Source organism: Prionailurus viverrinus, chromosome C2 (genome assembly GCF_022837055.1).
Source record: "Prionailurus viverrinus isolate Anna chromosome C2, UM_Priviv_1.0, whole genome shotgun sequence".
Classification (NCBI taxonomy): domain Eukaryota; kingdom Metazoa; phylum Chordata; class Mammalia; order Carnivora; family Felidae; genus Prionailurus; species Prionailurus viverrinus.
This window is the reverse complement of record NC_062569.1, coordinates 72,110,259-72,126,032: the sequence shown is the minus strand read 5'-3', so window position 1 is coordinate 72,126,032 and position 15,774 is coordinate 72,110,259. Positions and strand designations below refer to the sequence as shown.

Here is a 15,774-nt window from a genome sequence, read left to right as displayed (position 1 = left end):
CAAATTCAGGTAAAAGAACTTGATTGTTTAAGTAAACCAATGTTTCTTAATGGGTCTCATTTTTATTTAGCTGCACATGTTTTAATTAATTTTCATGCAACCTTAAAACACTGGTCTTAGGTTTAGGAGCATCAGTTGAGTGAAGTTCACTTGTATAAAACTTCTTAATCTTGATCTCTCTTCTGTCTGTATCTCATATTCCACTGTCCTTTTACCCCTTTCCCATCTCCTTCATAGACATTCAAACACAACTGGAAAAATGGGATGATGTTAAGTTTCATGGAGATCGAAATAGCAAGGGGCATCCAATGGCAGAAAGAAAATCATGCTCTTCTAGAACTGGATCAAAGGAACTCTTATGGTAAGATATTGTAATATCAGAAAATAGCTATTGATGTGTCAACTGTATGGGTATTTCTCCTATGTACTGAAATAGCCAATGAGTTAAATCAATCCAAATACTTGGTGCCGTGTATAACCCCCTATGTTTCAATGTTAGTTATCATAGCTTCTAAAACTAAGTATTAAATCTGAATTGTCAAAAATTCAACCAATAATGACTTTGGTAGATTAATAACCAGTATTCAATATTTCTTTAATATTTGTTGATAATTTTCTGAATGTGTAACTGAGCCGATCAATAAAAATAGGTTTATGTATGTACGTACATATGTGTGCATATTCAATATATTATATGAATGGCAGTTAAATTAAATGTTTCTGGTTACACAGGTAACCTTTTCTGACCATCTTAATCATCATTGTCAGATAATACACTAATTAAGAACAATCTGTGGATGCTCATGAGAAAAATTGGCCACCTGAATTTTACCATGTTTTTAAGTCTTCCTGAAGGGCAACATGTTTCAGTCTCCTGTTGCCCCTTGCACATCTCCACTTATGGTGACATTTCAAATTCTGTGTAAAGATCAAATCACACCTGGGTCACTGTGAGACACTCCCCTCCCAAAATACTTTTAATAAAGCAGAACCGTTTATAAGAAAAATGGGATTGTGTTTATTTACTTTTTGTACATAATTGAACTGAATTCTAAATCAATCAGATTTAGATTATGCCTAGCACACTGCAGCCACTTAAACTTCAAACGTGGTTGTGTAAAATTATATAAAAACTCTCTTTTTCATCAAAACTCTGATGAGAGCTTTGTTATCATGACTCTCAATGATCCAAATTAACTCAGTTTCTTGACTGCCTTCCTAGCTGAATTTGTTTCTTGATGTAATCTCCTTTTTTCATCCCCTCTAGGTCCTCAGAACACAGATCTCAACCAGAACTAAGTGGTGGGAAAAGCGCCCTGAACTCTGAGTCGGCTTCAGAATTGGAATTAGTGCCTCCAACACAGGTCACAAAGCTGATTCTTTAATCCACCCACCTTTTCTAATAGATAATTTATATCATAAATATTTTATTTAAATTTTCCCCCAAAAAAGTTTGAAGTATTTTTTTCTGTATTTCATATGCTTTCTCAGTAATCTGTCTCAAAGCTTGAGACAACTAATAATATATGTGTCTATTTGGCTGGAACATGTCTCAACGAATTCACTATATATTTAGCACTTTTTCTTTGTTCTACCATTTACTTTTCCATCGTTTTGCAATATAAAATCTCTTCTACTCCAGTATTAGCAAAATTTATATAACAAAACACAAAAAAGAGGAACTTACCTGTTGACTCTTCATTCACATGTATGCCCTTTGGACCAAGGTACTTACATATCGGGATCCTGACTGTCACATTAAAGTAAATTTCATGTTGAAGAATTAATAATTACAGTATTAGCAGTAATTATAATAGTAAGAGCTACCATTTGTGAATGCCCACTAAGTATTAGGAACTTTACTATGTGCTTTTAATATGTTACATCCAATACTCAAATAATCCTATGAATTGCTATTAGCCTCATTTTAAGGATCCTTTAAAGAGTCTTGGTAAAGTCAAAATCCTTTTTCTGAGACACCCAACTAGTCACTGATGGAAGTATGGTATGAACCGGATCTATCTGTCCACTACTTGACCCTCAACTCCAGTGTAACTGGCTTGTCTCTAACTAGTTCTCTCCTTTGGATAAAACTACAGAGAAGGCCAAAGTCAGCCTCAATCTTTTCATTGGCACAAACACTCTCTAAGGATGCAGCCTTGATCTAAAACCACAAAGATCTCTTAAGAAATGTGTCCACATTCATGCATTCTGCAATCTAGTTGAAAGTAAGTAAGATGGAGTAAGCAAGAGAAATTTTCTTGAATTTACTAGATCAGACTAAGAGATACTGTGAGGTGAAGTAAAGGGATAATTATGATAATAGCAAATATTATTGATTGTTATGATAAAGTCTTCTAATAATACATGTTAGCTCATTTGATCCTGACAAATGGCTATATGAGTTAAGTTTATTTATTACCCCTATTTCGTAGATGGGAAACTAAGACACAGTGAGATTAGGAAAATTGTCCATGCACCCAGAACTGGTAAGCGGCCTAGAGCAGGAGGACACGGATAAGAAATGTTGAGGCAATGGAAGGCCACTGGAATCAACCACTAAGAGAACCGACTCCTGTTCCCATTTCTAACATTCACTGGAGAGGAGTGGGCATTACTGCTTCCAGGACTCTGCTGGAAAACAAGTCAGCTCACTTCCAGAACAAATAAACCTAGAAAGCTTAATGAATTGTAAATATAGCATAAAAATGTATTTTCATCCTCTGTATTCATTCTAAATGTATTTTTTTAATTGATAACATTTATTAGAGAAACATTCTTATTAAGTGCATTAGAGATTTACATTCAGGTAAAGTAATTGGTACTGTTTCATAACCTGGAATCCTTGGAAAAATTTAATGTAGCAATGGAACATTTGTTTCTGTAGAGCGGGAGATTTGGCACAGGTGGGCTGTGTTCTACCCAACGCTGGAGGGGCAGAGGATCAACTGGGGCCCTCAGTTGCCGTGGAGACCCACGATGCATTTATCTTGTTATTCCAATGACTGCTCCTCTCCTGCTGGTTGTCTGATTTCATCCCACCACAGCATCCTTCCTCTTGCTCACTGGTGTGCCTTTAAGCAAACACAATGTGCTTTGGAAAATTTGTGTGGGATTCCCGATATTGTCCTCCAAAACATAATTTAAAATGCACCATGACAGTTCTGTCTAGATAAATTGTCATGAATCCTTTACAGGCTCACCAATTATATGTAAAGAATTTATCCCTTAATTTGCTTTTTTTTGTGTTTGTGACGTTTATCCATTTTTGAGAGACAGAGCACAAGCAGGGGTGGGGCAGAGAGAGAGAGAGGGAGACACAGAATCTAAAGCAGGCTGCAGGCTCTGAGCTGTCAGCACAGAGCCCAAAACAGGGCTCGAACTCACAGTGAGATCATGACCTGAGCCGAAGCTGGATGCTCAAACGACCGAGCCACCCAGGCGCCTCCCCCCTTAATTTGCTTTTTTAAAAACACTGCATGCTTTTCAAGATTTTTCTAAACTAGGAAAATCATAATCTCCTAGTTTTAAGTCTACCATATGATTAAATAAGGACAATTTCATGAATTGGGGAATTTAATCATCTGAAATACTAAATCACTCAAATAAAGCAGCAAGAGCATAGGCTGATTAACCTAATTGTAATAAAAGACAGGAAGGTGTTTTAACTGTTGGAAACATACAGCCCTTAAATATATGATCTTTCTAGGTAGATAAGATGATGAAGGTGATATAAAAATTCAACTTAAAACTGGCTTGCAGACTATTCAAATAAACAATTTCAGCTTACCAAAACTTATTTCTGCTCCACTATCACACAGATAGCTCATGAGAAAATCAAGGAAATGTTTTCTTCTCTCTCAAACCAACATAAATTATCTTAGGTTCAACAGGTAACAGGTGAGGAGCTATTTGCAAGCTTTATTTAAAAATCATATTTCAAGGGCTCCTGAGTGGCTTAGTTACGTGCCAACTTTGGCTCAGATCATGATCTTGCAGTTGATAAGTTTGAGCCCCGCGTCAGGCTCTGCGCTGACAGCTGGGAGCCTGGAGCCCACTTCAGATTCTGTGTCTCCCTCTCTCTCTGCCCCTCCCCTTTTTGCATTCTCTTTCTCTCTCTCTCAAAAATAAATAAACATTTAAAAAAATTCAATCATATTTCAAAAAATATATATTTCAGAATCACAAAGAAAATGGAGAATTCTTATGTCAGCTCCTTTTCTTTTCAAAATGGAGAACAGGAAAAGCATAGTCTGGTCTCTTTCAAATAGTGTTTTGAATACACTAATCAGTGGCAGGAGATTATGATAAATTATATAATCTCTATGTATTTAAGAATAAAGTTTCGGGGCATCAGGGTGGCTCAGTCAGTTAAGCGTCAGATTTGGCTCAGGTCATGATCTCGTGGTTTGTGGGTTCAAGACCATGTCAGGTTCTGTGCTGATAGTTCAGAGCCTGGAGCCTGCTTTGGATTCTGTGTCTCCCTCTCTCTCTGCCCCTCCCCTGCTTATTCTCTCTCTCTCTCTCTCTCAAAGATAAATAAACATTAAAAATTAAAAAAAAATAAAACAATAAAGTTTCTTGACATGCAACCATGTAATTAGTATTCCCTGAAGTTAATTGTTTAAAGAAATCATACAATCTGAAAAATTAGAAAACGCTTGAAATGTTGAGGCAAAACACAGGTAATGATGTAAAATTAGCTTTTTCTATAAGTGGGTTGAGATAGAGGTGGGGCAAAAGAAAATGAACCCAGCTTTTGCTGGAAAGTGACAGTTAAGCATTTCTTTGCCAAGTCTGGACACTGGAAGGATAGCTCCAAGACGGGTTCTTGCCAATTGAAGTTGGACTTAATGAGAAGCTGCAGGAACCAGGCTCTCCAGTACTTAGTCATAGTTATGCTGCTCTCTGATTTTGCTGACCTCCACATAGAAAATGCTTCCTTCCATATAATCATAATTCCATCAAGTTGGCAGTATCCCAAACCAGAACAATTGCAACTTTTAAAAAAAAATTTTTTTGACATTTATTTATCTTTGAGAGACAGAGACAGAGACAGAACGTGAGAGGGGTAGGGGCAGAGAGAGAGGGAGACACAGAATCTGAAGCAGGCTCCAGGCTCAGAGCTGTCAGCACAGAGCCCTACGTGGGGCGTGAACTCACAAGCTGTGAGATCATGACCTGAGCTGAAGTGAGACGCTCAACCCACTGAGCCACCCAGGCACCCCTGAACAATTGTAACTTTAAGATGCAAGTGCAGATATGTTTTCTAAATTCTTAAAGGAGCAATACAAACAGAAATGCATTCTTAATAGCTGTCCTATTACACACCTCATGTGTATAAATGAAATATTTCAAACATATTATTTGAAATTCTTGCAATAATCTTGGAAATTAATATCCCCATTTCTCACATGAGAAATTCACCTTGAAAAGAAGTAGCAAAGGGAAGAAGAGCCAGCCTCCAAATCACCCATCAGCTTCTAAAGCCCTGTTCCTACCCACAAGCCACCTCGTACCAACTACACCAAGCTTATTCACCCGAGAGAACTCACAAACCATCTATTTCCCTTCTCATTGCAGTCCCTGATTATTACTTACATTTCTAGGATTAAGATGAGTTAAGGGATTTTAAAGAATATCACTTTCTTCCAGAAGCTTTGTAAGATAAATTAGGATTGCCATCGGATCTGAGGCCGTGCACAATTTTGTGCCTCCCTCCCAAATTCATTCTGAACCTCTACTCTCTGCAATACTAATAGTTTGCATTTAAGCCCATTTCAGTTCAGCAAATGTGGTTGAATGTCAACCCTCCAAAAGCTACAAGTAAGGCAGTGAAAAAATTAGAAAAAGGAGTTCAATTATAAGAAGTATCAAGACCTTATGTCTATTAGAAACAATTAGATGGTACGCTATGTAGTTTTGCTTGTTGGAAGACAGTGCAGGATCCACATCAACATCCCTTTTTCCCTCTTGACAGCACACCAATGAGGTGTGAGTGAGCTACCAATGAGGAAGGAAGCAAAGATAGAAGGAAGGAGCAAAGAAAAGGCAGAAGGGCAGGAACAGTCGGAAGGCAAGAAGGAAGGAAAGAAATATGGAAGATCACTTTCAGCATAGTAGGAAATCTGCACATAGTAGGGATTCAACAAATACTTGCTGAAGTGGAAAAATAAGAGAATACTAACAGAGGAGAAACAACTCTTGTCAAATTTAACAATTTGAAATTAGTGGCTAATTATTGTTTAACTAAAGAGCAGATCAAAATAAAAATAACGTAACAAAATTTTATTCTTTTATCATTTTGGAAGCTAGTTTCAAAAATAATTTTTAGTTACTCATGATAACAGACTATCCCTCTCTTTTCAAAATCAGCACTGATTTGCTTCAATGTTCTACAACATAGAATTTCATAATGGTACGGAGATGGGAACCATATGTGCCCGCCTTGCACAAAGCTCTAGAAATTTGCTCTGACACATAAGATACGACTTTTTTGTGTGTACCTTCAACAATAAATATCTGTTGACTGATTAAGAAAAAAACTGTGACCATCTCAATGAGGCAAGAGTTTATCTGTTCTGTGTAAGGAACCAATTAGTCTCAGGGCACCTGTGTGGCTCAGTCAGTTAAGCGTCCAACTCTTAATTTTAACTCAGGTTATGATCGCACAGTTTGTGAGTTTGAGCCCTATGTTGGGCTCTGTACTGATACTGTGGAGCCTACTTGGGATTCTCTGTCTCCCTCTCTCTCTGCCCCTCCCCTACTCACATGTGTGTGTGTGTGCACATGCTCCCTCTCTCTCAAAATAAATCAATTAATTAAAAAGAATCTAACTAGTCTCTATTAACCACTAAACAAAAGTGCTCTAGATACAGATAATTTTTTAATGAATTTCTGAAGTCACACCTGACAAGCACTAACCAGAAAGGTGATAACAAAAGCCAGGTTTTATAGCACTATGTACTGAGCATTTTGTGTGTGCATTTACATGAGTTATTGTACTTAATTCTTGTATGGACTCTATAAGTGAATATACATTTTGCAGGTGAGAATACTGAGGATTATAGAGATTAAGTAATTTGTCCAAGGTCACCAGTTACTATTAAATCCAACCAGGATTTGGCCCCAGGCAGTCTGACTCCAAAGATTATGCTTTTAAATACTGTGTTATGCTGTTACCCAAAGTCTGCTAGTTGTTATAAGATATTTTTCCTTTCTACAGTTAAGCAGCTCCCATTCCCCATCAATCTCTTTTGAAAAGATACTGAGATTTTTAAAACTGTGTTTTGCTAGGAAATCTCTAGCAGTAATGTAAAGGCAATTGTATAAGGAGTTACGAAAGACTGACATAGAGGTTAGCCAACGGTTATTATGCTAGGACAACCACAGCTACAAATACAGTAATTTTCAAATCATAATTTTGAATAAAGAGAACAAAACAATATTCTTAAGGAGTTATTTAATTCTTCTTATCCTTCACCCAGTGCTTATCATTCAGAACAAACAGCAGCTGGGAGAAAAAAACAAATCCTTTTTCTTTAGAGAGTGTAATACCTTAAAATCCAATTAGCTTAAACCAATTAAAATACTATTTTTAAAGCCAAGGCACTTCCAGGAGGTTGTTGTAACTGTGGAGCATTTTTCAAAATCATGCGATGATGCAAAGTAATGCCGACATCAGAGTATATTTGTAAACTCCGGAGTTCCACTTGCCTACACGGAATGTCAGCATCTGATCAGAAGTTCTCATCGTGGGGCCCTACATCAGCAGTATCAGCATCACCTGGGAACTTGTTAGAAATGCAGATTCTGGCCCCCACTCCCACACTTACACGTACTGAAGCAGAAACCCTGGTTGTGGGGCCCAGCAATCTGTGTCTGGACAAGACTTCCAAATGATTCTGATGCCCACTCAAGCTTGGGAACTACTAATATAGCCACTGTGATACCAAAACAGCCACAACTCAAATTTATGGCTATCATTGTTTTGCTGACCATTCCTCTAGTCAAGTACTAAACAATATCTGCAGCTTACCAGCATTGCTTATCTGTTTTCCCAGACGACAGTTTTTTGCCTGTAAAGAAATTAGATTAAAAAAAAAAAAAGTCTTGGTTGAAAGAAAGGCTGATCTTTAGGTGTTAGAATCCGTATTTCACTGTCAATCCTAAACTAGCATGTCTGGGGGCTGAAAAGTTTCAGAACCTTTTTAGTTGCATATTACTCTTGGCTTGAAAACTGCCTTTTTGGCAGTGTTTTTCTATATTTTATAACATTTAGCTTAGCTTCCTTGGACAAAATAAATGGCTTTAAAATGTGAGGTAGACAATAACTTGTCTTAGTAATGACTTAAGGCCTTTCTAACTAGGTGGAAAATAGCACTTACCTAAATAGTAACTGTACTACTGAAATAAAATTTCATTTGCACAGTAGGATTCTGTTTACACTTGCTGTTCTAAGCGGCAAAGAGAATATGAACTGTAAGTCTAGAATCCTGAGAGAGAGATTTTGCCTCTTCTTCCTGATATATGGTGCCCTTTGCGTCCTGTGATTCATAATCCACTTGGGTCGTGAAACATTGATGAAGGGAAGCCAGTGACAGTAATGGAGTTCTGTTAGGTCAGGCTTCACAGGCAAGACAGATCATATTTCACTGGTAAAAAGTGCCTCTAATAAAAGGAGATGCCTTGGGACAAAAATATTAGTGCTTTCTCTTTCTTCTCATGCCATTCATGGGTCATTTATGACATTATTATATAAATACACAGCTTATTTCTCACCATGTGTCCACATTTTTAAAATTTATTTATTTATTTCATTAATGAGGGAACCAGCAGGAAGACAAAAGAGTTAGTTCCAAAGTAAAGGAACAGAGATGGTTGGGAAAGAAATGCCAGAAAAAGATTTCCAAGTTTGATACAAGATTGGTTAACTTTCTACAAGACAATAAAATCATATCATCTTTGGTGTTAACTTTGTTACCAGGCTATACCATCCTAACGACTTACCAGTTTTAAAAATTTGCAAACCATCTGCACCTTTATATTTGTAAAGTGACCGAAATGTATTGTGACCCAAGAGTGTCAGATAAGGGTGGTAGCAGGATGAACAGCCGTCCCCAAAAGATCTGTGTCTACATCCTAATCTCTGGAACCTGTGATAGTCAATCCCACTTATGTTTTTGGAGCTCTCTGCCCCCAGCCCCGCCTCAATTATCTGGGTTGAGAGAAAGTAGTAGCTTTCACAAGGCCCAGAGAACAAGAGAAGGTGCTTGTTCATGGTGGTCATTGAGCCTGGCCCACCTGAGAATGAGGCACTGATCCCCATGCAGACTTGGATGTGTCCTCATCGCCCTCCCTCTTCTGACCACACACACTATTCCAGAGGCCTTACCTCTGTGTTGCTAACAGGCCTAGCTCTTTACTAGGTGTTCCGCTAAGGCACCCTGCAGTCATTCCCCTTCCCCAGAATCAGGGCACGGGGCCTTGCTAACACAGACCTCTGCCACTCCAGGCACAGAACCAAAAAATAAGTCCCCTCTCAATTTCCTACAAGTTCCCCTTAGCCTCTTGGATTTACCAAGAAACCTTGACTGAGAACACATAGTGTTCTGGGAGTAGGGAAGAGAAATACCTTTAAGTAATTCATTCACATATTCTCCAACAGCATATCTTCAACAAGTATTTACTGACTGCTTATGGAGCAGCTACTGTTTGTAGGAGATACCAGGGACACAGCAGTGAATATATCGAGGAGAAAACATGAATTAAGGTTCCAATAAATTAACCTTCCTTGTTCATTAGTGCGAAACACAGTCTAAGACTGTTATTTATGCATAACAATTTACTTGTGCATAACAATTACATCATTATTGTTTTCAGCCCACTATATTCTTGAGGACTTCTTGGTTGATTCCCTCAACCGTGCATGAACCTCTGGGAGAGTTTTCTGTATTTTGCATCTTTCCAAAATGGCCACTTGAGCACAGCCTCCTGTGAGAGGCAGTATAGTGCAGTAGTTATGAACATGGCTCAGAGCATCAGCCCTACCACTTACTAGCTGTGTGATGTTGGGCAAGTTAATTCACTTTCTGTGCTTCAATTTCATGGAGTTGGTGATAATACCTACTTCACAGGTTATTGAAAAGACAAAGTGAGTTATAGTATCTAAAGGACTTGAGGCAGCATCTGGCATGTAGTGAGCTCTGGTATTACAACTGTGTGATAATAAGGGGGTAGGGGTCCTCTTGAGAACCAGCAATGATGGAGAAAAAAATGAAAAGCAGCTGAGCTATATAGATGGTAAGTGCTCAGTGAAGGGCAACATTTTGCTGTGGAACAATGGTTTTCATACATGACTGCTTTTCGAAATCACCAAAAGAGCTTTTAAACATTTAGTGCCCAGACCCTACCCCCAGAAATTCTTTAACTGGTCTAGGGTGGGGCCCAGGCCTGTTCAAGTAACCCCCATAGAAGCCAAGGTTGAGCATCTCTAAAGAAGAACAATCAAACACCTGGGTAAAAGGCAATAAAAGGGTGTAGAGAGCTTCATTCCACAAGCATCCCTCTTCCTGTTCCCCAAGGTCTAGCTGCTTTATCAGGACAGTCCCTCATCCTGCAGTCTGTAGGCATCTTTAGGGTATACATCACTTGTCAGGACCTAGGCTGGGTACAGGGGAGAACAAAAGTTCGCAGACAAAATCCTACCCTCATGGATCACACAGTGTAGCAGAAAAATAGACAAGAAAATAAGCAATTACGTGGAGAAAAAAATCACACCCTGAGTTCTCGTGGGGAAAGGTCTGAACAAACCACAGTATATACTTTACTAGGAAATCCCTGGGAAAGAATAGAGTGGATCTATAAATACTAAATATGGACACTCTCCAAGATATATTGTTGAATGAAGAAAAGTAAGCTATAGAATAGCATACCCTTGATGTCGCCAAAATTTTTGTAACACGTTACTGTCTAGGGTACATAAATATATATGCAACCAACAAGAAGCTCTAGAGGTACACCTCTTATTTTCCATGATTCTGAAAACATTAATTTTTTCAAAAAGAATGTATTTAGTTTTTGTGAAATTAAAAATTAGCAACATTTAGGGGCGCCTGGGTGGCTCAGTCGGTTGGGCGTCCGACTTCGGCTCAGGTCACGATCTCACGGTCCGTGAATTCGAGCCCCGCGTCGGGCTCTGGGCTGATGGCTCAGAGCCTGGAGCCTGCTTCCGATTCTGTGTCTCCCTCTCTCTCTGCCCCTCCCCCGTTCATGCTCTGTCTCTCTCTGTCCCAAAAATAAATAAACGTTAAAAAAAAATTTTTTTTTAATTAGCAACATTTTAAAAATTCCAGCAGATCTTTGTGGGGCTGGAGGCTGGTCTTCTGAATATTTGCATTTAGCTAAGTGAAGATGTCTTTCACAATGTCTGTTAATTGTGACAAACTTGTTGACATTAACGAACATGATCTTATCTAAGTGACTACCACTTAACAGAGCAATGTCCTGAGGATATTGGGCATGAGGCAGATGTGTGCCAATAGAGGGAAGGCAAAGGAAAGAGAATTCACCATGAGGATCTGCTGGGTATGTAAGGAAAAAGGTCTAGCAGCACCTTCCATCTCTGCAGCTTAGTTTTACCTGAAGCTAGTCCTAACTAACTGGAAGCCTGAATATCAGTTTTTAGGTCTAGGCTTCTAATGGAGATTCTCCATCTTAGCTGCATATTAGAATCCTATTGGAAGGCTACTAAGATATCAATGCCTAGAACCATGACCAATGAAAGTAAGATCTTTGGGAGGCTGGGCCTGGGCTTTGGTTTTAACATGACCAGGGCTAAGACCCACTCTCAGAAGAATCATGCATGCAGGCTCATACACATTTTGGTACCATCCCAGTTTGGGTAACATCATGCTTGCAAAGTACTCCAAAAATAGCATCCTTTGCAGATGCTTCTTAAACTGTAGGGAAATATGAGAAAAGGAAAAATATTTGTACTTTTGTATTCAGTAATTCTAGTAGTATAACACCATGCATTTGGTTTATTTCAGGCTCGATTGACCAAAGAACAGCGCTGGGGAAGTGCATTACTTTCCAGAAACCACTCCTTGGAAGAAGAATTTGAAAGGGCAAAAGCAGCAGTGGAGGTAACTTTCTTTTTAAATTATTTTTTCTGTTTCATGTTGCTGGGAGTGGAATTCAAAAACTCAGACTTCAGCAGGATACATATGAAATGAGTCTTACTTTAATGACACGAAGTAACCATGATAATGATTATTAGAATAAGATCTGTTACCAGAGAACTTGTGACTTGGATGACTAATAAATGCTAATTCCTGTGCCAATTCTGTGATAGCTTAACAATCTGTCTGAAGTCCTAGGTCAGAAAGATCTCTGACCCTCATCTGTGTTCCATGATGAACCTATGTAATGAATTTGCTATGCCTCTGTGAGGCCAAGTTTCATGCTTGATATTTCTGTCTCTCTAGCATCCAGCACAATGTCTGAAAGGCAGAGAAATTCATGTTCCTCCTGAAATATACATTTTTCTAACTGAGTGAGGTAAAAAGCAAGGCTTAGGTATTCTATGAGATATTCTAGCCAGTGGATATCCCATCTTGACTCGAGTCATAAATTTTTACTATTAAGATTGTCCAAAACAATGTCAATGTTGATAAATCAAATGAAATGCTTCATTTGAATATTTATTTCTTTTTTAAAATTGTTCTAATGTTTATTTATTTTTGAGGCAGAGAGCAAGCAGAGGAGGGGCAGAGAGAGAGGAAGACACAGAATCTGAAGCAGGGTCTAGGCTCTGAGCTGTCAGCACAGAGCCTGACGTGGGGCTTAGACTCAGAAAACGTGACAGCATGACCTGAGCTAAAGTTGGACGCTTAACCAAGTGAACCACCCAGGCAACCCCCTTTTTTTTAGCCTCCTAATAAGAAAAGCATAAACAGAAAGAGGAAGAAAAGGGGAAAGAAGGAAGAGAAGCCCCCAAAGAAGCAACCTTTGCTGTCTTTTTATCAATTTCCTCCCTGGTTGGAATCACAAAGAGTACATTACAGACACCATCTATGATACTCATCAAAGCCTTGCTAGATTGCTATGTAAGAGTAGAGCTTTTCACCAAACCCAAGTATGAATATTTTAGGATCTCTATTTCCATCAATGATTTGAAATCTTGAAAATTTAAAGTATTCCTGTGATATGGTTCATTTATGTGGCTATCTTACCACTAGGATTTGGAGGAAATCATTATTCTATGAGCAGTCTTTCAGGAACTCCATACTTGAATGGAGTTCATTCAAAACTTCATTCAATGGAAGTTCATTCAAAAACTTCATATTGAAAGGTTTTATAGTCTAGGAAATAATTCTAGCCATAATTTAATATCATCATTCATCAATCCAATAAGAACAACTTTATCCCATCACAATACAATTCACCAAATTTCTTCTTTTAATTTTATCCCTTTTTAGTTTAAAAAAAGTTAATGCATTAGTGTTCTTGAATGTGATCAATTGATATATTTGACTGAGACCAGCTGAGTGCAATCAAATTGTTCAACTCATGGAGCCTGTAACTCAATTTATCTTAAATGTAGATTTTTCCAGACTTAAGAGCTAATTTAAATTCATCTTTTGAATTCCTACTATGTGTAGCACACTGAATTACCACCAAAAAGATGATTTATAACCATAGAATCTTGGGTCAGTAAAGACATTAGAATTTATCTGGTCCCATTTACAATGAGAAACAAAATGGGTTCAACTCAAAAGACCTAATTACAAAATAACATATCAATAAGGAAAAAATTATTCATTTATCCATCGGTGTGTATGTGTACATATGTTCATAAAATCATTTCACCTTAGTTTTGGGGAGGCCTTAGTAGTTATCTATCCCAACCAGGAACATAGAACAAAATTTGTTTCTTTTCAAACACACTTAACAAATTATTTATTCAAACATACCCTGTTTCTATTTGAATACTTCAAATTAGGGGCAACTTCTTTTCTAGAAAATCTGTTTCTATTTTGGACAGTACTAACCATTAAAAAGCTCTTCTATGTATTATGCTGAAATTGGCCTACCAGCAACTTCCATTTCTCTTTCGTCTTGGCTTTGCTCTCTGGAACAAGGCAGAATTAGTTTAATCCCTTTTCTACATGATGTCCACCTGACACCACAAAGCCTTCTCTTGGCTTCTCCTTGTCTCTCCTGGAAATTGAGAAACTGATGTGTTATTCCAACTTATCACTAATAGCTAAATGACAACATACATTTCATCAACAAATATGGGCTTCAGTTTCCACACTTCTATGGTCCTTTCCAGTTTAGAATCCTTGGGGGCTGTAAGTCACTTCAAGTAGTTATTCATTCACCAAACACTGACTGTCTGCATGTGCTAACTTCTGAACTAGGTATGAGAGATAAAGAAATGAGCCAACCCAGCCTAGCTATCTAACAGCATGGACCAGAGGACCAACTTGGACAAATCACTTGCTCCGTCAACTTTAGTTTCCTCATCTGTGAGATGAGGGGCTTGGATTTCTAATATACTAAAATCCTATGAGTTTATGGCTTCAAGGGAAATGAATTTGTAAGTAAAGAATTCCCAGCAAATCAGAAAATTGTAAGCAGATTGGCTCATCTGGAAGCCTGGAACTGAGAAGCTTTCTTAGGGAATGAGGGAAGATGTTGCTGACCGGAAGGTATGAACAGGTGTGGAGAAAAAAGGCAGGGGATAGAGGGGAGTATTTCACTAAGCTGATGGTAAATCAGACCTACAAAACTTCACATGTATGTGGACTATTTACTTCCTAACATTATTCTTATCCAAGGGTATAATCTAATTCATGGAGAGGATATGATGAAAGGCATCAAAGTATACATGACCCAGCCTTTGACCCAGCCACTCAGAATTTATCCTAGAGAAATAAGCGTGAAATTTTACAATAATTTTTTAAATAGTGAAAATTTGGAATCAGTTTAAGTGTCCCAGAATAGAGAATTAGCTAAATTATATCTCTATAGTAAAATGCTGTGTAACCATTAAAAACTACATTATGGAAAATATTTAAGATCATGTAAAAATGTCCAGTGATGATTGGAATAATAATGTATTTTACTGACAGTTTTACAATATGATCCCAGCTTTGTAAAATGAAAATGGCATAATGCCTAACATGTTAAAGTGCATACAGTGTGCCAGTCAGGAGAATTATATGGATGATCTCATTTAATCCTCATATTAGTCTTATGAAGAAGGTAACATTACTATTCCTGTTTTGCAGATGAGAAAACTGAGGTTTAAAGAGATTTCAGACATTTCTATAGCATTGTATAAGCATTTACGATCGATTGAAAAATGAGTAACACTCATTTAGCAAGTTTCTAAGCCATGGTTTTCACCCAGACTCCAGGGCCCATATTCTGAATTACTGCAATTTATAAGCATAAAGAGAATCTGTTAACAGCAGTTATATTGGCAGGCTGGGTTTGGAGTGATCTTACTTCTTCCATTAGCTTATCTGTATTTTCCAAATGTTCCATCATAAACATGTATTATGTTGGTAATCAAGGGAAAACTGGTAAGTTGTAGACACTGTAGTGGGGCATGAGATTCTTAAAAGAATGAAAAGTGCCTCGTTCTTCATTGCAAAACAAATAAAGAAAGGTGCTGTGGATTGGCTTTATTAGAGACGGTTCTCACACTAGTAAGACATAGGAAAATCATGCCTGGAGCAAGCTGAATTTTTCCAAAGTCTC

The 15,774-nt window shown here is 37.9% G+C and overlaps 1 protein-coding gene across 4 annotated transcripts in view; it reads left to right on the top strand.

Moving 5' to 3' along the window:
• PEX5L (peroxisomal biogenesis factor 5 like) overlaps positions 1-15,774 on the top strand; it is a 169,203-nt gene that overhangs the window by 90,335 nt on the left and 63,094 nt on the right. For all 4 annotated transcript variants that reach the window (XM_047874643.1, XM_047874642.1, XM_047874641.1 and 1 more), the window contains 3 exons: positions 238-361; positions 1,268-1,364; positions 12,051-12,146. In XM_047874643.1, the coding sequence (XP_047730599.1) occupies positions 238-361; positions 1,268-1,364; positions 12,051-12,146 (317 nt within the window). The remainder of the gene's footprint in view (positions 1-237; positions 362-1,267; positions 1,365-12,050; positions 12,147-15,774) is intronic.